Here is a 22,753-nt window from a genome sequence, read left to right on the forward strand (position 1 = left end):
ATTTTATTCTTCCCTATCTCTATAAATAGAGAACTCTTTCCCCATTTCTAAACACACCAAAGTTCATTCTTTCTCTTCTTCTCCTAAAATTATCCTGGGTATAAAATCTTTATAGAGTTTCTTGCTAGTTTTGTGATCCTCGAATATAATTCGAGAAGTTCCTGTTGTATCCTGGGGGACTTGCGCAACACACCGCGGATAAGTCCTTAAGGACAGTGATCTACACGCCTCAGGAAATGCGGTTCAAGATTTTGGTCAGTATTTTTTACTACACAATTCTCCACCTAGATTCAATAAAAGAAACCAAATTTAATCAAACAAAACCAATTTTAGACAAACATTTATTTATGGAACTTTTCCTTTGGAAGTGGCTTAGTAAGCATATATGAAGAGTTGTTTTCAGAAGCTATTTTACAAATTTGAACAGATTCAACAAAACCTCTGATGTACTAGATGGACCGAACGGTGCTGGATGGACAGGATGGGTTCTCGATGGACCAGACGGTAGGAGAATTGTATTGAAAAGACACCACCGATTATCTCACGATGGACAACCGGTCATATTTCCTGGCTTAAGGACAAGATTAAGGTAAGATGTGATTAAGACCATTGGATTAGAATTGGGTCGTGATTAAAATTTCTTTAATTATAAGTCCATGGTAAAAATTATAAATATAGGTCAATAGTAATGATTTATTCTTTTTAAACTTGTTAAATAAAAAAAAAATCATTGAAATAATAAAATGTTTTAGACAATTCACTAAGTAGAAGCACAGTCGTATCATCATGAAATTTCATTTCAAAATTCTTAAAATAATTCAAAATCTTAATAAAGTTTGTTAATTCTTTAATAATCATTCTTAGTTTTGTAAGAATGAACAAATATAATTGTCTTACATATACAATTTGTTAGTTGGAGATTTAATCATATACAATAAATCAAGTTTATCCATATTAATGTAAAATTTCTCTTATTTGCAATATCTTTCATTAATTTGTCATTAAAACATTATATTGTGACATTTCTTACTCTACCAGTCATGTTTTTATATACTCCTTTAATGACAAAAAAAACTATATATTTATATAATCTTTTATTATATAACACACCTTATTATACATTTGTGTTCTCTAAAATATGCACAAAATAATAGAGAAAAAAAAGTATGCAATGGATTCAAACTTGTGAACTAACGAGTTCAAGTATATTATGAATCCGATTGAATTGAAAAGAAAATTATATTTTTAAAATATAGTCAACTCATTTAATTTATAGTTTAGACAGTTTAGACATGATTTAAGGTAGATTGATATATAACTCATCAACAATCGTCTTTTATTATTTTTTTTACAATTTCTTTTATATATTTTTTATGTTATTAAATACTATAATATTGTTAAATAATTAAATAATTTAAATGTTTAATTAATTTATTTCTCAAATAAGTTAACATTTTGATTTTTAATTAATATCTTTATAATAATATTTAGATGAATATTTTGATCATACTACCATAATAAAATAAATCAGCATTTTTATTATATTATTATAAATATGTAAAATAATTTAGAAAACAAAATAAATTTAAATGAACTAACTCACCCCATGATAAATTAAGTCAAGATGCAATTATTTTAATTCAAAAAACAAATAAATCAAGTTAAACTTATTCACTTCTAGTTCAACTCGTAATATGCCTATCTATTTAATCTCGTTAAGTAGAATATCAAATCACATATTGTTGGTTTTTTAAAATAAAAGCTTAGTACGTTTGAAGAAAAATGCTTATGTATAATTGATTATTAAACGATGAGAAATGTTATTTAAACATAAAAAATAACTATCCACTAACATTTTTATTCTAATTTTAATTCACTACTATCCACTAAAAATTAACTAAATCTTAAAAATAAGGAACAACTTTGATTCAATTAAATTAAAAATAAACGCTCCTAATACATTTTCTTAACACTCCTCCTTGCTTTAGGAGCTAAAAGTCCATGAAAGGTCAACTTTGTTTAATCATCAACATAAATTTCAATTGGATTTTGCATAAACTTTTTGCAGACACAACGCATTTCTTTACTAAGTGTGGCTGAAAACATCATCACTTGTTTATCATGAGGAGTTAATTTGAAAATCTCTTGAACGTCTCTTCTCGTATCAAGTGATTCAAGCATTTTGTCGCACTCATCAAGTATGAAATGCCTCACGTTCTTTAAACCAAGATCCTTATTTTTAGCCAGAGCAAGAATCCTCTCAAGTGTTCCAACAAAAATACGAGGACATTCATTCTTGAGAAATTCTTTGTGAACCTTGATAATGAAAGAATTTGTTTTGCCTCCATGGCAAACTACAACCACATTGAGAAAGATCAAACCAATGTAACAGTCATTGCTACAAAATAAGAGAAACTGTTTGCACCCAACATATGATGATGATGTCTTAACTTCTTGTGCCAAATTTCTGTCACATTTTCTTTGAGTGAGAAAATCATTTGCTTCTCCTCCAATGGTTTTAGAGCAAATTTTTTCCCTTTCATTTTCACCTTTAACATATCTTGACCAACTACATCTTTAATCAAGCAATTTTTGTCTTAAAAAATAACTCTAAATCCTCTTTCAATCAGTTGACCAACACTTAACAAATTTTGGTCAATTTCAGGAACGAAAAGAACATTTGGAATAAATTTTGTGCCTGCACAACTTGTAATTGCAATTACCCCCTTGCCTTTGATTGAGATATAATCACCATTGCCTATTCTGACTTTGGTGACATCAGTTTGCCTCATATATCTAAATAGTGCCTTGTCAAAGGTCATGTGGTTAGTACAACCACTATCAATTAGCCAAGATTCACTTGAAGCATTGGATGAAAAACAGGTTGCAACAAAAAGTTGGTCTTCCTCTTCTTCATTTGCAATTTGAGCATCTTCTTCTTATGGCTGATTTTGGTTTTTTCATATGACAGCTTCATGCCCAAGTTGATTGCACTTGGTGCATTTAGCGTCAGGCCTTCTCTAGCACTTGAATGGAGGATAATTCATCCTGTTGCAATGCTTGCAAGGAGGATACTTTCCCTTGGAGCTTCCTACTTTGCTTTCATTTTTGACAACACCTTCTCTATTTGGTTGTTGGTTTTTTTTTTTTCCAAATGTCTTCATGTTTAGCAAGCAAGGCTTCCTCAATAAATCCTTCTTCTCTCATAGCCCTTCGTTGCTCTTGTGCCTGCAAGAAATTCAGTAACTCTGTCAAAGTGATCTTGGAAAAATCCTTAGTGTTTTCTAACGTGGTTATGGTAGCTCCAAATCTTTCAGGTACTGTAACTAGAATTTTTTCAACAATACGAGAGTCCTTAAATTCAAAACCAAGCAATCTTACTATGTTTGCTATGTTCAGAAGCCTCATAAAGTACTCTTTCATAGTTTCAGATTCCTTCATCTTTTGCAATTCAAAGTCTCTAATGAGATTCGACACCTTCATGCTTTTAATTTGATTATTTTCATCATATTCTTCTTTGAGATAATCCCACATGGCTTTAGCTGACTTTAGAGACATGATTTGAGTGAAAATAGTTTATGAAATTGTAACAAAGAGACACGCCTTTGCCTTAGCTTTTCTGGTTTATCGTCCCTGTGATTCTTGATTTGAGCCAAAGTTAGATTGCCAAGTAAAACAAAAATTTCTTAATCCTCTTCAAATGCCTTCCATAGATCTAGAGCTTCTAAGTAGACTTTCATTCGTTAAAGGTGTTATTATTGAAAATTTTGAATCTCCTTCTATACTTTTAATTTTTTCTCACACATCCCTCAAGAAAAAAATATCAATACCAATTGTTTGTTTTTTAAAATAAAAATTGAAACTAAAATACTTCTGTATAATTGATTATTAAATGATAGAAAACATATTTAAACATAAAAAATAATTATCCACTAACACTTTTATCCTAATTTTAATCCATTACTCTAATCTATAATTAAAAATTAACTAAATCCTAAAAATAATTAAATTAAAAATAAAAAACATTTTCTTAACACAAACTTAAATCAAGAAATAGACAACCTCTACGGGTTTAAAAATCGCATAATTGCTGGCTGTAAAATCGAGAAGTTACATTGTCGTATAGTACAACAAATTATTTTAATAAAGACCAAAAGCGAACGAATTGGTTAGAGACAATTGTAGAGAGGAAGTCCAATAAAGAAATCATGCCTAGAGTTTATAAGTGTGCTTCTTTTCTTTTTTTTCTCAATCTATTTAATCCAATGGAGCAAAGACATTTACATAAAAAAATACAAAAGTACAATGATTGTTTCAGAATATCCGACCCTCGGGAATCGGATTGGGTGTATTCACGCAGTTGCAAACCAATACAGTCAGTAAAGATCAATGACTGACTTTCGAATGCGTATTCTGAATCTGGTTCACAAAATAAAATATAATGTCAATGATCTTCATCGGACGATCGTAATTAGCGTACTACATTAACTCGTTAAATTCCGACTGCAGAGGACCAGTATCCACTTGGCTCAGTATTCACTTTCCTTTATCCGATCATCATGCAGGGGACCCACCAATTAAAATGCACTTTTCTTTCAATTTCCGTTTCTTTCTTACACAACTTGCTTCTCTCCCTTTGATCAGAATCTCAGTTTCGTTTCTGCGTCACCACGTCACTCAGATCCAGCTCAATTAATCACATTTGACCAACACAATTTCACAAATCAAACACTCTCATTGCTCAATCTGAGAACACTTTCCAATCACCTCGCATTGCATGTCTTTTGAAATCACTTTCTAATCTCTCTGTCGCAAACTTGCTTCGGTGTCGCAGCTGAATGTGGAAATGGCTTCTCAAACCTCCGACGGCAATTTCATGAGGAATTTCTGGATCCCGAAACACGTGCTGGTGCCAGAATCCGCGGTTGAAAGTAGCGACGTCGATGTCGACGGACCTGAGTGTCCGGTGCTCGTTTTCGTTAACTCCAAGAGTGGTGGTCAGCTGGGAGGAGACCTCTTGAAAACGTATCGTGCGCTTCTTAAAGAAAATCAGGTATTGTTACTTGTTAGTGGGCGATATTTTAAAAATCTTTTCCGAAACCTCGTTATGCAGGACTGAATATCGGTTGTGGTTTTAAGGTTTTCGACTTGGGGGAAGAGGCTCCTGATAAGGTTCTGAGCAGGATCTATGCGAATTTGGAAAATCTCAGGCTTCAGGGCGATCGAATTGCCATAAAGGTCATGGAGAAATTGAGATTAATTGTGAGTTGAATTTCTTTTTATTGAATTACTGTTTCAATCAGAACTGCAACGTCGTGGATATTTTTTCGGAAAAAATTTCAATTTTTTTTTATATACTTGTTTTATACGCCATTATATATACATTTTTTTTTTCCTTTATGGTGATATGTTGCTTGGCTTTAGGTTGCTGGGGGTGATGGAACAGCTGGCTGGCTACTTGGAGTTGTTTGTGATCTGCAACTGTCTCGTCCGCCACCCATTGCCACGGTTCCATTGGGCACAGGGAATAATCTGCCGTTTGCATTTGGTTGGGTAGGATATTGCAGTTCTATGTTGTGTGCTTTAAATGGGACTCTTAAGTACATTTTAAATGATATGCTGACTCTGCCATGATTTGGTAGTTTTAGAGCTGCAGATGCCTACCATTTAATTTAAAAATATTAATCATCTACTTATTCCCTTCATATATTAAGATTTGTGGATCCTACTGAGTCCTTCTCTTTGGAGTGGAAGTAAAGAAATTTTTATTCGCATTGGTATAAGTTGTGACATTGATAATAAACATCATCAGAATTTTTCATATTTATGAAAAGTAAATAGCCGATGGAACTCATTTTTTCTGCGGGTTTATTGCAGGGAAAGAAAAACCCAGGAACAGATGAACAGTCGGTCAAGTCATTTCTGAATCAAGTAATGAAAGCTAAGGACATGAAAATAGACAAGTATTGAATTTTGGTTCTACTCTTTCATCTTACAATTAATTGTTGTTGTGCTATTTCAATGGCTCGCTTATTGATCTATAGTTCCATTTCCTGCCTTCTATTGATAAAACTTCAGGCACGCTTATTATTGAGTGTAATAAATTTGTATCTTGCTAGGTTATGATTGAGATCCTAATTGAATTTTTGTGTACTAATATCATTTTAGTTGGGCTCGCTGATGTAAAATTAATTCACAGTTTCGATTTCAAACTGAAAACTTATGAATTCCTTTTATTACTTACTAATTTAGTTTTCATTTAGTGGAAATCAATTCAATATGCGATTCTTCTGTCATGTGTTCTCAAACCTTGTTAATTGTAAATTATCATGCTATCCGTTATCAGCATTATTATTTTCATTTACTCTTTTTAGTTCATTGTTTTGTTTTCTTAGGGAGTATATTAGTGGTTTTTCTAGTTTTGTAAGAGTCCTTTTTTCTGCTTTGGAGCTTTAGTTGTGTTGTGTCCCTTGCTGACTTGCAACGTCCTTATGTCCCTTTAATTCAAAGTGAATATATGACTATTGTTTATTAATTTTTTATCCATTTGCAAATGTTGATTTCTGATTCTGTGCTCTGTTTTACCAAACTCTCAGCTGGCACATTCTTATGAGAATGAGGATTCCAGAAAAAGGTGCCTGTGATCCAATTCCACCCCTTGAGCTACCACACTCTTTGCATGCCTTCCATCGTGTATCTGAGGCAGATGAGCTTAGTATGGTAAGATTATACTATTTACTGTTTTTCAATCTAATACTACATCCTGTTCATCTTAACAAGATATATTTTGGAACTTAACGAATTTCATATAAAAATAACTTGAGTTTCAAATGCTCTATTTTATGATTTGATCGTAAACTTCCGTAAATATGACTGGATGATATAGGTTTTATAAGATAAAACTAAGTTTCGCTGACTTAGATATGATGTGTTTCGATTCTGAGTATCTACTACTTTATCCTTGCTTTTAATCTTTTTTTAAGGGGGTTATTGAAAGTAATTCTTCAAAACTATTTTGCTACCATAAGTTTTAGCTTCGTTTGTGCTCACTCTACTTCCATGACTGGTTGTTTCTTATCGCTTCTCAGGAAGGCTGCCATACTTTTCGTGGGGGGTTTTGGAATTACTTCAGCATGGGTAAGAATAGCTTTTGTTGGGTTCTTTTATGCATGAACTACCTTAGACGATTTCATAATTCTATTTTCTTCTAACGTAAGATTTGTTGATAAGGCTTAATAGCATTTTAGGTCCCTGTATTTGCAGCAATGATTTAATGTTTTTGCTTTATTTATTTTTTATTCAATGTGATCTCTATAATTTTTAAAAAGACTCAATTTGATCCTTCCATCAGATCTGTCTTAACGTCACTCCTTCCATTTTGTCCCCAGGATTGGACAATCAACGTATAAAAAGAGTGGATAATTGTATAAAGAGATTTCAGCTCATCAGCTCTAAACGTCGTTAATGCTAATCTAACGAAACAAGCCTTATTGAGTCTTTTTAAAAAGTATAAGGATCATATTGAGTAAAAGATAGAGGTAAAAATTTGAATCGTTACTACAAATATAGGAACCAAAATTATCATTAAGCCTTGATTTAATTTACACTTCATTATAATTTGTGTATGATTTAATTTAGTATCCTTTGACAATATAAAATCCATTTTATACTAATTTTAAAAATAAAACTTGCATTACGTAAGCTTAAGAGTATGAATTTGTATAAAGGGCAGTGCTAGTTGAAAAAATCCTTGATCAGGCTTTAGTTATCTCCTACCCCAGCAAGATTAGTCTGTAAAGTGAAGTCCTGGGAAACAAAAAAACTATGAATCTGTAATGACGGAGACTGATTTGTATAATGTTAAATAAATAGGCGGGTTACTGAGATTCATTGATTACCTTCATTGGTGTTGACTATTCTTATCATCTCTTGAAATATTTTTAGATCATCGAAATAGTATATTTGGAGTACTTAATTTTTCTTCATTCCATCAATTCATCCTAACTTCAACTCTTATGGCTCCAAAATGTAGGAATGGATGCTCAAATTTCGTATGCATTTCATTCTGAACGGAAATTGCATCCTGAAAAGTTCAAAAATCAGTTGGTCAATCAGGTATGTCTATTTTGGTACTTGGCAGGTAGAAGTCATGGTATATGTACGTAGAAAGTATTGCATAGACGTAAATGACAACAATACTATTTTGACATTTTCACTCTTGATTGAAAAGTCTATATATTATAGTTCTTTTAGACCACGGGATGTGATTGCATCTAGTATTTTTTTTTTATTGATTTTATACTGATTTTAATCGTTTCAGAGTACTTATGCTAAGCTTGGATGCACACAAGGATGGTTTTTTGCTCCTTTGTTCCACCCTCCTTCCAGGTCAGTTTGTGTAGATCTGTCATTGGTTGGAGAAAGGTTTCCTATGTTTTTATGGGTTGTTTTTCTTCCAAGGTCAGTTTGTGTAGAAACTGGTTCAGATTTAGCACACCGAGAAACTGTTGTTGATTGACAGCAAGAATGCATAAATTCCGTGGCTATTGAGAGATCCAAGACTCTTCATATCTATAGCAAACGTTCCTTATCTTTCATCCAATCGAACAAATTAGCTAACTAATGTAACTAGGTATCTGTCAGGGGACCATGTAAATTCATTAAAGTTCATGCTCGTAATATATGCTACAGGAGTCATATTGAAAACCTGCTTAAGAACATTAGTTGAAAGGGCTCCATGCACTGGTTTTCTGATTGAATATGAGTATATCTTGTATTTAATTTTTTTTTTTTTTATTTTGTCCAATAATGAGTCTTCTGAATGTAGAGTTCTCCATCCAACCATGAATTCGTTACCATTAGTTGGCACTACTTAGTTAATTCGTTACCGTTGTTATTTCTTAATGATAGACTAAATAATATACAAGGATGGACCTTATGTGAGCAATTATTTGCTCCACCAGTTGAGTTTTTTGGAGTGACAAACTGGCTTGTTCACCAGTTTTCCAGTTGAGTCAGATGGTTTGTTTTGGCCTTTTTGTTGCTTGCTATCCGTAGTTCTGGCAAGTTGTACATGCACATGCCCAAGCCACACACAAAACATCAATTATTCATAGATCCATCTAAGCATTGTTTTCATATATATTTGCTACTTAACCACTCAAGTAAATGCATTTTGATCTTTGAATGCAGAAACATAGCACATCTTGCAAAAGTAAAAATCATGAAGAGGCATGGTCATTGGGAAGACCTGTCGATTCCATCCAGGTATATCCTTTTCTATTCTCATATATGATCTTTTCTTTACTTCGGTAGGGGAAAAACTCCTGGACTTTCGAATTAACAAAGATCCGAAGACACATAACTATGCTTTACAGCTATTGCTATGCAAACCATGTCTATTTATGTTTCTCAGAAGTTTATTGCTTTTATCGCTGTCTACATTCATTATTTGATGATTACTGTCTGTTCACTTGGCGACTTATCAAGTATGGATATTTTGGGTTAAATGGCCATTTAGTTCACTTCCATTTTGTCCATCAACTGTTCCTTCTGTTTTAGTTTACTTCTGGAATAAAGATATGCTTTATTAACACTCTTTCCATTTTACATACAGCATCAGGTCCATTGTATGCCTCAACTTGCCTAGCTTTTCTGGTGGATTGAATCCATGGGGTACACCGAACAAGCACAAGAGGCGTGATGTAAAACTTCATACGCAAATTCTGAAATACTTTATTTCGAAAAATGTTTTTCCGATGTTATTTTTAAGGCCACATACTAGTGGAAGTAAATAATAATTAATATAGAATATTTTTGTGCACATGCTTTTTGAACAACCAAATCTGAGTATGTTTTCTTGACTCCACACATTGCAGAGAGATTTGACACCTCCATATGTAGATGATGGCCTTTTAGAGGTGGTTGGCTTTAGAGATGCTTGGCATGGGCTTGTTTTGCTTTCTCCAAATGGACATGGAACTCGCCTTGCCCAGGTCATTTTGATACTCATGCCACGTTCTTCGTTCTAAATCAAACTTTTCAAAATATTTTCCAAGAGTTTATTACACCTATTATTCATCTTTTTATGTTAATTTTAAGTGGCTTCAAATTATCTTGGATTAGGCACACAGAATCCGCTTCGAGTTTCACAAAGGTGCAGCAGAACATACATTCATGAGGATTGATGGGGAACCTTGGAAGCAACCCCTCCCAGTTGACGATGATACTGTTTTGGTGGAAATTTCTCACCATGGCCAGGTTAACATGCTCGCAACTCATGAATCGAAGTCTAAAAGTGTGAATGATCCGTCATCTCCACACCACCATGATGTGGAAGAAGATGATAGTGATGACGAAGAATCTAAAGCAGATGAATTCCGGAAGTTTGGTGCGGCAGAAACATTCAAGATCCCAGATGAGGTAGACCTTGCTCATCTTAGTTAGGTATTTCATTGTCAAAGCCATTCTTTTAAGTTATGCAGCTGATAACAGAGTCTGCCTAGCTATTTATAGGATTTTTATAAACATTTGCTGTTTGTTTCCCTTGTCAAAAACATTCACCTATTTGCTCTATTCGAGCAGCGTTATGTCAGTAAACGTGTGAATGTAATTTAGAAGTGTTATGCAATAATTGTTTTACTTAACATAAACATATGTGCAGTTCAAATAATACAAACCTATCAAGAAGGAGAAATGTTACTTTGTTGTTACAAACGTTGGTTCAATCGAAATATACACCTCTTCATAATATATCTGTTGCTGAAAGAGGGTTTAATGATGCATTATTTGACATTATTATCGTCACGTACTTTTTTCGCTTACCGTCTCGCTTCAATCAAATCCCATCACCGTCTTTTTGTTACTATTCCTTTTTAATTCGAAAAATTTAAAAACTTTAAAAGAACTAGAGCGTTGTTTTATTTTAAAACTATCATTAATCTTGTTACAAAAGAAATAAAACTGAAATTGGCCCAAGTTGTTTTCTTTGAAATTGGCCCTTTGTTGTGCAATGGGTATTTTCTAGTAAAAATTAGATGAACCTTAGGGAAATTTTGAAGCGTGACCCTCTGTTAAGTAAGGTCACTCGATCCTTTGAAATTGACCATCTACGGTGCAATGGTCAATTTTAAATAAAAGTTAGTGTATTTCAAGGAAGTTTTGAAACATGACTCTCTACTATGTAAGGTCACCGGATCCTTTGAAAATTGATCCTCTCTTGTACAATGATTATTTTTTTAGTAAAAATTAGATGTACTTCAAGGAAATTTTGGAATGGGACCCTCTACTGTATAAGGTCACCGAATCCTTTGAAAATTGACTCTCTGTTGTACAATGATCATTTTACCAATAAAAATTAGATGTGCCTTCAATCAAATCCCATGGCCTACTAATTACACTTGTCAGTATGAGCTTTTGGTTGATGAGGATCCTACGCGGGTAGTGGTCGTGGGACGAAAGATTGTAGGAGGCCAGACCCTTCATAGTGCTCCTTTATTGCCCACTCATGTGCAGGTCATGATTGATGAAGTAAGGGATCTCCACGCTCGAGTGTTAGAGCCTACATCTGAAATCTAATTCGTGGGGAAGGCCTTAGGCACATTTATAGTTTGGCCTAAGGCTTTGATCATGCCATATTTTGGTCTGTCAACGATATTATATTGTTATTCTTAGTATTTAAATCTTCAAGTTATAATTAAATGAATCTTAACTTTTATAAATGTGTCTTGCAGTTCTACCGTCCTAACAAAAAAACCAATGGCTAAACCTGTGAGCCTTGAGGATCATGAGGAAGCAGAAGATGATGATCCTATAGCCATATTGATGAAGAAATTACATAAGTTGAATAAAGGACCGATAGAGTTGTACTGAAATTAAGAGTATTTGGCCTTCAGTGTCATGTGCCATTGTATATTGCTTTAAATGATGCACTAGAGGTCGTTGGTGGAGAAAGAATGTTGAACATTTCGGTCATACAACTATGGTGATGTAAGTTTTTTAATTGTTATTTAACTTTTTAAATATTAGTATTATTACTTTTTGATATATATACTAAACTTTATTGTTATAGGTACATGGACACCATCATAGTGGACCAAGGTCGGACAACAATGTATGGCTTTTTTTGAACCTCAGACCATTCAATCATCTGGAAACACATTAGAAGACAAACAATCATATATGCAAACATGGATGGTTGAGTCTAAAAGAGAGTTGTATATCGCGCCATACATTGATGGGTATGTGTTACTCAATATTGTCCACTTTTATCAAAATTTAATTAATAGCCATACTAGCTGTTGGTACATGTTAGGGGCCATTGGCAAATGATGGTGATCAACACAAGAAAAGCACAAGTTGTATGATTTTGTTCCTTTCATAAGAAGATGAAATCGGATTTGAAGTCCTTGTTATACAAACGTAAACATTACAATCTTTCATATCAATTCATTATGATATTAATATATTAGCTTATGTTTCAAATGTTTCAAATCTTTTTTAAGTTAAGCGTAGGCCCATAACACAACAAATTGAAATTATATATTCTAAGGTTGAAATTCGTTGATCTTTAACTTATTAATTTTCGTAGTGAAATTTAAATCATCAAATTTGACTATGTTCTTTCCCATGTTTACTGTAACATGCAAACAGATTCATGGGCATGCGACTACTACATCATGTCATGGATGAAGATAATCATCCGAGCATGAATTAGAGAAAATTGGACTAAGATAATAATTTACATTTGAAATCTTACAAATCTCAATCCACTTTTCACATTAGAATGAATATAATAGTAAAGTTTCATTGATTTTGTAGCGCTTCAACAATTCCTCTTCATTGATAGATGCCACAATAAGGAAGCTTAGACAAGAATGGGTAGGGCATTTGAATCAACAATTTCATTAAGCTATAGCTTTAGGTTTTTTTCTTTAAGTTTTTTTTTTTGTTTTGATAATACCTTTAGCTTTAGCTTTTAGTTTTACTTTTGATATGATTTAAACTTTGAATAGATGAATTCTTTATGGGAAAATGGTTTCTGATTTTTAGGTGTGGTTGATAATGACATATTTTGCTATGATTTCAGTAGTGAATTGAGAGAAAATGTCAACTCTTTCTTAGCTTTATACCTTCTTTATGCCTCAATTTGTTAAGTTTCTAAGTAGCTACATCTTTAGTTGAATTCATTTAAATTGNTTNACTAATCCCNACTTTTTGGTTGTTAGATCATGTACATGAAGCTTGTTGGCCAAACCGACGAATGGAAGAACTACAGAAGCAAGAATGAATGTAAAAGAGGAAATATTGACCAAGATTGATGATGCCGCTGGGGTGCAGCTGAGCCACATTCTCCTCTGGAATGCTGTAGCTGGGGTGCAGCTGGGGTGCAGCTGAGCGCCCTGCTCTCTGGAAGGCTGTCGCTGAGGTGCAGCTGGGGTGCAGCTGAGCGCCCTGCTCCCTGGAAAGCTGCAGCTGGGGTGCAGCTGAGGTGCAGCTGAGCGGTGGCAATGCTGATGTGGAAAAATTAGGTCTTTTTAGGCCTAAAACGCGAGGGGCTTGGTATCTTTTGCTACCCAGACGCGTCTTCTCTCGTTTTGGAGCTCTTGGAGGCAGCTTGGAGCTGTGGGAACACTCCTTCTTCATCCTTCGGTCTCCTTTCTTCTTCCATTTCCACCATTGTTGTAAGCTCAAGCTCTCCATTCATGGAGAGCTAGTTTCATTGTTGTTGGGGGATTGTTGTAGCCACTAAACTTTTATGTAAATCATTTTGTTTTGAATGAAAATATGCCTCTTTCATTGATTGCTAGTGTTTGATTTCTTCTCTTAATGCTTGTTGTGAAATTGCTACTCATAACTTGATTTTAGGGTTGCTTAATATTGGGAAATGTTGGGTAAATCCGGACTTGGGTTAAACACCTAAAGGAAATAGTATCTAGGGATAGAACTAGGCCCTTTGGTTGTCTTAAAATCTCATTTCTTAATGCGGAACTAATTGTTAGGTTTTCCAAGGGATTAGAGCTTAATAAGGAAGTCTAGACTCTTTCTACCAAGGGATTGGGGTTTGAGTAATTTAGTAGATTGACTTTGACAATTAAATGAAGAGGAAGTAATTTTATTTACATAAGAGTGAAGTCGGTGAAAGCATACCCCCAACAATATCATTCCATTGCATTTCTAATCTCTCCATTTCAAAGTGTTTGAGTGCTTAAGATCACTTNTATNATTTATGNTTTNTAGTTACTTTAATNTCANCAAAACTCAAATTATGGAAACATTCTTTAGTCTAGGTTAGTTAGAAATTATACGATTGTCTAGTTACACGAGTCTCTTGGGAAACGATTTCCGGTCTTACCGGTTTATTACTTTAGACGATTTGGTACGCTTGCCAAAGAGTTAACAAGTTTTTGGTGGTAAAATCAACAAAACCAAACCAATATAAAAAACAAAAACAAATCCCAAATTGAACGTCAGCCTATACACTACACGACGTCACTTTGGAAATATTGATGTCGAGTTGTACACTGCACGACATTACATCCTTTCCAATGCCTACCCAAAGAAATGCACGTTGGGCGAGCTCCTCTGTGGCTCAACGAGGTTGACGTTGGCCTCTCGGTATGTTGGACCTCAAATCCTCCTTTACATCCAACAAAATATTGAGGATTGATACATATATATTACATGTCAGCCTCGAGGTATGTTAGACGTCAAATTCATGTCTCTCCCCCTTTCAGTGGACATCAAAATCCTTATTTATATCCAACAAAGCATTGTGGATTGATCATATTAGACATCGGCCTCAAGGTATGTTGGATGTCAAATTCACTTCTCTCCCTTTTTCAATGGACGTCAAAATCCTCTTTTACATCCAACATAACATTGTGGATTTGGTTACATATTAAACGTCAAAGGTATTATAGGTCGACGTGTAATGTAAATAATTAACGTCGTCTGGTATAGTTTGACGTTAAATTAACGTCTTCCACTATAATGTCGATCTCAAATTTGTCGTCAAAAAATAAAAAACATCGAACGGTATTTTTATATTAGTGTTTTTATTTATTTATTTTCTTTACTTAATGCTAAAATATGAACACTTATATCAATAAAAATTTATTTTGAATTTTTTTTGAGTAAGTTCACTCTTTCATTAATGTTTTTATTTATTTATTTTTGTTTAGTCTCAAATTTACTGACATTTATATTAATGAAAAATTGTTTTGTATATATGATTAGTTTTTTTTATTAATTTATGTTTGTTTTAGGTGAGTTTGATTCATTTTATTTTTAATATTTTATTTTATTTTGTGTTATGTTAGAGGTGACTTGAATGAATAATAACTTTTTTAGTCGATACTATTTAATATAATATAGTTGTTAATGAGTGTAGTGAAAGTTTATATTTGGATTTGTTTATTTTTCTCTAAATTTTACGTCAATTCTTTTAAACTTATAGTTTAAAGATCCATTTTAATTTGATCCATGCAACATCCTATTTATATATACTATATAATATAGAATGCTTCAAATATAATAAAATAAAGCAGTTAAGAGTAGCCATTAGATGAAGTATAATATTATACAGTCATCCCAAAGTAGTGGTAGAATTAAAACTAAATTGGAAACTTATATACAAGGATAGAGTATCCCAAAATAGGTAAGGTATCTAATGAAATGTCGTAAGAACTAGGTGCAACATCTTCTCCCTCCAAAGCTTGCTCCAGAGGCACGTCATCTATCTCTACTCACATCCAAATGAATGATCATTGCAAAAGGAAGAACACAAACATACAACACAGACAAAAGTAAACAACAAGGGTAAGCTAGGTTTATAAAAACATGTAAGTTAATACAACTAACCTAAATAGCTGAAACATTCAAGCAAACAAGCATAAAGACAGTTTATCAGATTATAATTATACTAGACTCGTTTGGACTTAGAATGAATATTGAGCTATGATGGGTTGTGCACTTGTGGTGGCCTCTACTACTTTGCAAAGCCATTGCCATGGGTTGAACCCTACCATACACACAAGTGTAAGTCCGTTATCACTCGCCTTGGGTCATACTGGAAGCACCCAAGACTAGGACCTCCTACTACTCTCACCACATGACTAATTCTTCTCTAAGTGAGATTGAAAAGGTCATTAGAGTGTTAGGATAACCCCCAAGACCGAGCTTCCTATATTCATTCTAAACACTACCATAATCTCACCGAGAGATACAACTTAAATCTCACATTACACCACATGGAACACAATCATTCTTTTAGTTATGTCATAAAAACAACTCACACATACTCAGACAATACATATTTTCACAAAAACATCACTTATTAACACAATATCTTTATAATATTTAATTACCAATACTTAAGTAATTCAAATGGCTTGGAGACCCTCACCAATGGCTCCGAAAGGTTCAAAAACCCCCAGAACGACCTATAGAACGTCCAAAACGGACATCCAGAACCCCACAAATTATCAAAAGCAAAAGCAACAACAGAATAGGGCGCCCAGCACCCTTTAGGGGCGCTCGGGCACCACAATTAAGCTGAAATAGCGCGTTGAAGGGCGCCCAGCGCCTCCCAAGGGCGCCCAGGCGTGGATTCTGCAGATTTTTTGCAGATTTTGCAGAACTCACCCACTCTCATTTCTTTTTAGGCCTTTTGGTGGATTTATAATCATTCTAACTTGACATTTAGGTGTAGTTAAACTTTTCTAAAGGCTTATAAACATTCTTAACCTCAATCTCTAACAACTATGCACAAATTTACACTCAAAAATCTCAATTCTCTCAACTAATGGGTTCAAATCTAAATTTACCACTTGAGGACTGTTTTTGGTCATTTTGACACTTCTAACAAGTCACTTTGGACTTACTTAGGTTGTCTCAATTTCTTAATTCAAGCTATAACTCCTAAAACTCAAAACCACCACCTCACTTCCTCTAAACTAGTTTAAAACACTATACCCAATTCTTGTTCTACCAGTTAGACACTACTTTTACCACTTTTAAGGCACCTAACAAGTCACAATTGACTTATCTCAATGGTCTTGAATGACCAAAACCAATTGTGACCCCAATTTCTAAATTTGACTACCCTAGTTCCTTTATTCTCTTTTTAAAACCCACCTCAATCAACTAAATTATAAGTCTTCCCTTTTATATCAGATTTCCTACACCCACAGTCATCCATGGAACTTCCAATCATCATCAAATTGAGCATAGCATTCAACATAAATCAAATTCACATTCGGCATTCATCACACAAGTAACCCTCATTCTATAAACTTTAATTTTAACTCAAATCACAGCAACATAGGTAATATAATTCCTTGCATGCAGCAACTCAACATTCTACACCATCATATAATGCATATAAATTTACAATTTAACAAGATCAAAAGTAACCCAGCTTCCCTTACCTCTAAACCGCACAACCGAGCTCATAGGATGGTCAATGCACTTGGCATCGTGAGAGAAACCTAGAATCACCCATAGACCACAAATTTGTGGTATGAGACAAAATTAAGAACCTTAGCAGGACTGGAAACCAAAGAGAAGAAGTGTTATTCACATGCAATCAGATTGCGATGCATGCTCATAGCCTTAGGATGAAAGGGGATAATGGAAAACTACTTACCGGTCAAATTGGGGAAAATTGATTGGTCGAAAAGGAAGCCCTCTGCTTTGTGATCATTAGGGCACCACCTAATTGTAAATCCTCTGGATCAGTGATGAGAAGAATTAGAGAGAAGGAAGAGAACGAAGAATGGCCTTTTCTAGAGAGAGAATGGCAAAGTGAATAAATGGCTGGACATTAGGGAAGAGGTACTCTTAAATGTAAAAGTGATTAAATTTTAAGGACTCTGATTTTATTTTCTTAAATACAATTCCCTTCCTAATTAATATTTTCAAGTTATTACAATCCAAATATTTCTTATCCATATCTTGTTAGGATGAGAATTTATATATTTATTTAAGACTTTTTAAATTATAAATTCATAACATTGATTGTGCAAGACAAATCAGCTAAAACTGTAATACATTTTTCTTCAAGAACTTTCCAATTTTGTTATTTCCAAAATGTTTTGTTTCTATATTTCTTATATAATTATGTAAATAAAATTTTGACACCTTGCTGACGATTCAATCATTAATACATTATATATTGTGTAAATTTATTTTATTGTTGGTCAACTTATAAACAACTTTAAAAGGTTTAATAGTCAATTTTATCCCCACTTTGGTTGAGAAATCTCAATTTAGTTCCTCATTGTAAAAGTGTTTTAAATTGGTCCTAACTTTTAAAAAATTGGGTCAGATTGGTCCCTTTCGTTAAGTATAAGGAAACAGAGTTAATGGGTGATGATGTGGCACAACTTAATGTTACGTGTCAAACAAATATGTCTAAGTGCATTGGGATGTGTTTGTTAATTAGACCACCATTAGGTTTTGATTAAAAAAAATTGGATTCTTTAATTTGGGGAAAAATATTTAGATTATGGAAGATTAGGGCATTTGTGCGAAAGAAGAGAGAGCGAACACAAACAGAGAGAAGCTATCGCACACACGGTACAGTGTTTGGTGGTGGTTCTCCTAGATTGCGAACACTCTACAGTGCTTGGTTATTACGAAGTCGGCTTTGGACGCGTATTTCCAGAGATCGAGTTGGTGGTTTATTACGAAGTCGGCTTTCGAAGGTGCGTTCATAATAGGTTCTGATTTTTGTTTTGTTGCTTTCGTCGTGGTCCCCCATTAGTTTTGATTTATGTATGGTGTCCCCCATTATGTGGGCATTTGCTTTGTTTCTGTTGCGACATTGTGGTTGTGGTCCCCCTCTGATAGTGTGTGATCCTGTGTTGCACCATTTGCTTTGTTTATTGTGTTAATTATGCTTTTGCTTTGTTTTAGTCGTTTGTGGTCTGTATAGTGCTATGTTTATGTTTTGTTTATTTCTTAGATAACTTTTGGGTTAAGCATAAATTAACTGTGAGCAATTTATATTTTAGATAACATGGCCAACTCAGACATCAAAGTCGTGTTTCATCATGGGGTAAATTTGAGAATAATGGGACATTTAGATACCAATATGGTCAAACCACAACTTTAAAAATAAACCCTGATCGATGGAGTTATTTTGAAATATTAACTATTCTTAAGGAGATGGGTTATATGAATGTAAAAGAGTTGCGGTATTCGTTGGGTCGTGGTCCTATGTTAGAAGAATGTTTAGAACCTTTATCTGATGAAAAAGGTGCTTGTCATGTGGTCAATATTGCTATTTTGAATGGTGAAGCTCACCTTTATGTTATACACACGGTGTGTGAGCCTGAGTATGTTTTGGAGTTGGAGGCAGTAGGTAATGTAGAGCCTGAAGTAGAAGCTGAATTAGAAGTAGAAGGTTGGGTAGAAGTTGAGGTTGAGCCAGTGGGTAATGTGGAGGTTGTGGTAGAAGTAGAGACAGAGGCAGTAGGTGATGTACAGGGTGTGGTAGAAGTACAAACAGAGACAACAGCTGATGGTGTGGAGGCACACGTTCAAGCTGATGTAGAAGGGCAGGCTGATGTAGAGGGGCATGTAGAAGTAGAGGGTGAGGTAGAGGGACATGGTCAAAGTGATGTAGAAGTTGATGAGTATGATGATGTTAGAAGTTGGAATGGATCTTAAGAGGATGTATTGTCTAACCATGGAGATGAAGTTGAATATGATATATTTGAACCTACTAACCAAGTAGAGGTTGTTGGACCTAGGGGTTTATCTGATAGTGATTGGGAATCTGAGACTTTGAACAGTGTTGTGGAAAGTCATGACACAGATGATGATAGGGATGGGTATGGGGATTTTGGTGTTTTCTCAATGCCCAAAAGTATGGAACAATATAAATAGGAAGTATGGACATACTTCTTTGAAAAAAAAGATTTTACAGAAGCTAAAAAGACATATGGAGTAGAGAATGGTAGGAAATTGAAAGTTTATAAAAATAACAACAGAAGAGTGCGAGTCAAATGTTCTGGGGCAAAAGGGAAATGTCCATGGAATGCATATTGTGCATATAAGGGAGCTGAAAAGATATGGCAACTAAGGAAAATTATAGACAGGCACACATGTAGTAGAGAATTTAACATTCGTTTAATGACTTCAAAATGGTTGAGTGGGAAGTTAGAGAAGACCTTAAAAGAATGAACCATTGGTTTATGATAGATTGGCCAATATAAATTTCGACATGACCGAAGGAATGAACCATTGGTTTTAAATTTAGTTATGAATTTAGTATTGAATCTAACTCCAACCACCCTTTTACCCCAAAACAATTTCGACTTAGACATATATCGCAAACCGCTAATTTATTTCAGGCCCAAAATTTAATCCTCAACATACTCAACATTAATCTGACAGCACTGAACATATAGGATCCCGTTATTTTGACACCCTATATTTGACACTCATTTGACACTGCCACGTGTCAACGTGCTATTGGCTACTTTTTTTTGTTTGTTTTTTTTAAATTTGGCCTGAAAAATGCAGAGGTTTTCAGAGAAATTGTATTCCTTTTCTACCCCTGGGCATTTTCAGTTTCAGTGTGAAAGATTGCTTCTCTCTCACATTTGGGTTTCTCATCGTCGTCTCCATTAGCGCTCACAGAGTCGTCTTCTCCATCAGCCGCTAACAGTGTCGTCGTGTCCATTGCTCTCCAGTGCTCTGAAATGGCAAGTTCCGGATTGGACCATCGCTGGACCAAGGTAAGTACCTTTATTGTCGGTTTGGGTATTTGGATTTATGTTTGGGTATTTGGTTTTAGGTTTGGGTTTTGGGTTTTTTTGTGGTTTCTTGTGGGTTGTCTATGGTGTTTGTTTGTTATTTGATTTGGATTGTTATTTTGTTATGGACAGTTGAGTGTGCGTCATTCATTTTCAACCATGTATATTAGCGCTCTCAACGAACGGTTGACAGAGGACCAAAGGGAAGTCATCTCCAAGACTCCATTTTTTTGGTTTTTAGAGTTCAGTGGTAAAGTGACATTGAATGCTAAACTTTTGCATGAGTTAACCAAGACATGGGTGGATTCCACCAACTCTTTTATTATTGCAAACAAGCATTTCAATATCAATGAAAATGAATTTTGTCCAGGAATAGGATTGAGTTTAGATGGTGAAAGCATAAACTTGAAGCATTCTTCAGTGGGTAATAGTAAATGTGTGAAGTATTTAGGTCANGACATTACCCATTTGAAATTCATTTTCAAATTTTTGTTGAAAAAACACAAAAAAACCCTTCCTTGTGAGGTTTTTTGTAGCTTGTACATCCTGTTAGGGATATGTGAGATTTTAATCCCAAATCGTAGTGGACGAGTTTTTCCTGTATTGTTTCGAATTGTGGATGAGTTGAGTAGTTTGAGTAAATACTGTTGGGGTGGGTTAGTTTATCGTTATTTGTTAGACAATTTGAGTGAAGCCTCATATTCTGTGAAGAAAGGCAAAGCAACAAGCAATGTTTATGTTGATGGGTGTGTTTACATGTTGCAGGTACTAATTTCACAAGTAAAGTTTGGTATATTTGTTATTTGATTACGAGTAATATATAACAATTACTTGTTTATTAGGTTTGGTTTTGTGAGCATTTCATGGCTCCTGAAGGTGCAATAGCGACAGTTCCAAGGTTCTTGCACTGGATGAATAGAATTGTTGGAGACAACATTGTGAAACGTGTGTTTGAAATGGGTTTGGTATGTTTATGATTTTGTTTTTTTATCTTGAATGTTAATTTAAATTGACAGTAGTTTTATAACATTTTATATGTTGTTAAATTGCAGGTTCATGTTGTAGATGAAATTGGTGGTGTAAGGAAGGATGACAAAGATGTCATAGAAGAAGAAGCAGCACCAAAAAACTATGCAGAGCAAAGAAAAAAGAAATTGCAAAAAAAAGAACGCAGGGAGAGTTTGATGCGCACTGCAGAGGATCAGAAGTGTTTAATTGAAAAACTTAAAAGGGAGGTGAATGACTTAGAGCAAGAGTTGGAGAAAGAGAAGGCCAAAAGAAGAAGTAAAAAGTCAACTGCAGATGACGGTTTTCAGAGTGCTGGATGTCCACAAGCAGCAACTGACGATGCATTCGTTTCACCTGTTCGTTTGTCGGCCGAGGAAGGGGTAGAATGAGTAACAATGAAGAAGGTCCATTGTCGCCAGATGCACCAGGTGGAATGGCTGACAAGCAATCACAGTTGAGAACTTATGTTAGGATTAGTTCAAAAAGAAGAGTTAAGAGCAAAGCACTTAGGACACCTTACACAGGAAATGTATGAGTTAGAAAGACAAAGGATTAACTATTGTGTTAAGCTGGAACAAAAGTATTGTGTATTTAAACATAGTATTTGGTTCAATATGTATAACATTGATTTATTTTATGTTATTGGAAATCAAATGTTTGTTTTATTCAAAGGCTTCAAATTAATGTATGTGGAAACAAATGAATCAAAGGTTGTGTAGTGGTAATGTATGTTGAAAGAGATGATTGAATAAAAAATAATGTAATGTGGTCAAAATCCAATGAAATGCAGTGAATTTCCAATGTGTTTGCTGTGAAATTGAGTTCTGTAATCGATTATAGGACCCTGTAATCGTTTACACGAACAATAACAGGAATTTGGACATTCTGTTCAACTGAAGGCGCCACCAGTTTCAACGTGGAGGACCACTCTGTGTTCTGTATGGAAATCCTTGATTGAACTTGTGTTTTTTTGTTTCCTG

General features: G+C 34.4%; 3 protein-coding genes across 3 annotated transcripts; 2 read left to right on the plus strand and 1 right to left on the minus strand.

Annotated features, from left to right (window-relative positions):
* Positions 1 to 3,123: 3,123 nt before the first annotated feature.
* On the minus strand, positions 3,124 to 3,558 carry LOC106770117. The gene has a single exon (XM_014655944.1). It carries the CDS (start codon positions 3,556 to 3,558, stop codon positions 3,124 to 3,126), a length of 435 nt encoding a protein of 144 aa, XP_014511430.1.
* A 1,049-nt stretch (positions 3,559 to 4,607) lies between these two features.
* Positions 4,608 to 10,733, plus strand: LOC106772752 (diacylglycerol kinase 5). Its single transcript, XM_014659331.2, has 12 exons — positions 4,608 to 5,053; positions 5,140 to 5,262; positions 5,425 to 5,553; positions 5,878 to 5,963; positions 6,597 to 6,720; positions 7,089 to 7,137; positions 8,033 to 8,115; positions 8,321 to 8,388; positions 9,193 to 9,267; positions 9,617 to 9,704; positions 9,879 to 9,995; positions 10,126 to 10,733. Exons 1-12 carry the CDS (start codon positions 4,847 to 4,849, stop codon positions 10,444 to 10,446), a joined length of 1,470 nt encoding a protein of 489 aa, XP_014514817.1. The 5' UTR covers positions 4,608 to 4,846; the 3' UTR covers positions 10,447 to 10,733.
* A 10,417-nt stretch (positions 10,734 to 21,150) lies between these two features.
* On the plus strand, positions 21,151 to 22,362 carry LOC106770118. Its single transcript, XM_014655945.2, has 3 exons — positions 21,151 to 21,530; positions 21,608 to 21,730; positions 21,818 to 22,362. Exons 1-3 carry the CDS (start codon positions 21,522 to 21,524, stop codon positions 22,160 to 22,162), a joined length of 477 nt encoding a protein of 158 aa, XP_014511431.1. The 5' UTR covers positions 21,151 to 21,521; the 3' UTR covers positions 22,163 to 22,362.
* Positions 22,363 to 22,753: the final 391 nt, after the last annotated feature.

The sequence above is a fragment of the Vigna radiata genome, chromosome 8, assembly GCF_000741045.1.
Source record: "Vigna radiata var. radiata cultivar VC1973A chromosome 8, Vradiata_ver6, whole genome shotgun sequence".
Lineage (NCBI taxonomy): Eukaryota > Viridiplantae > Streptophyta > Magnoliopsida > Fabales > Fabaceae > Vigna > Vigna radiata.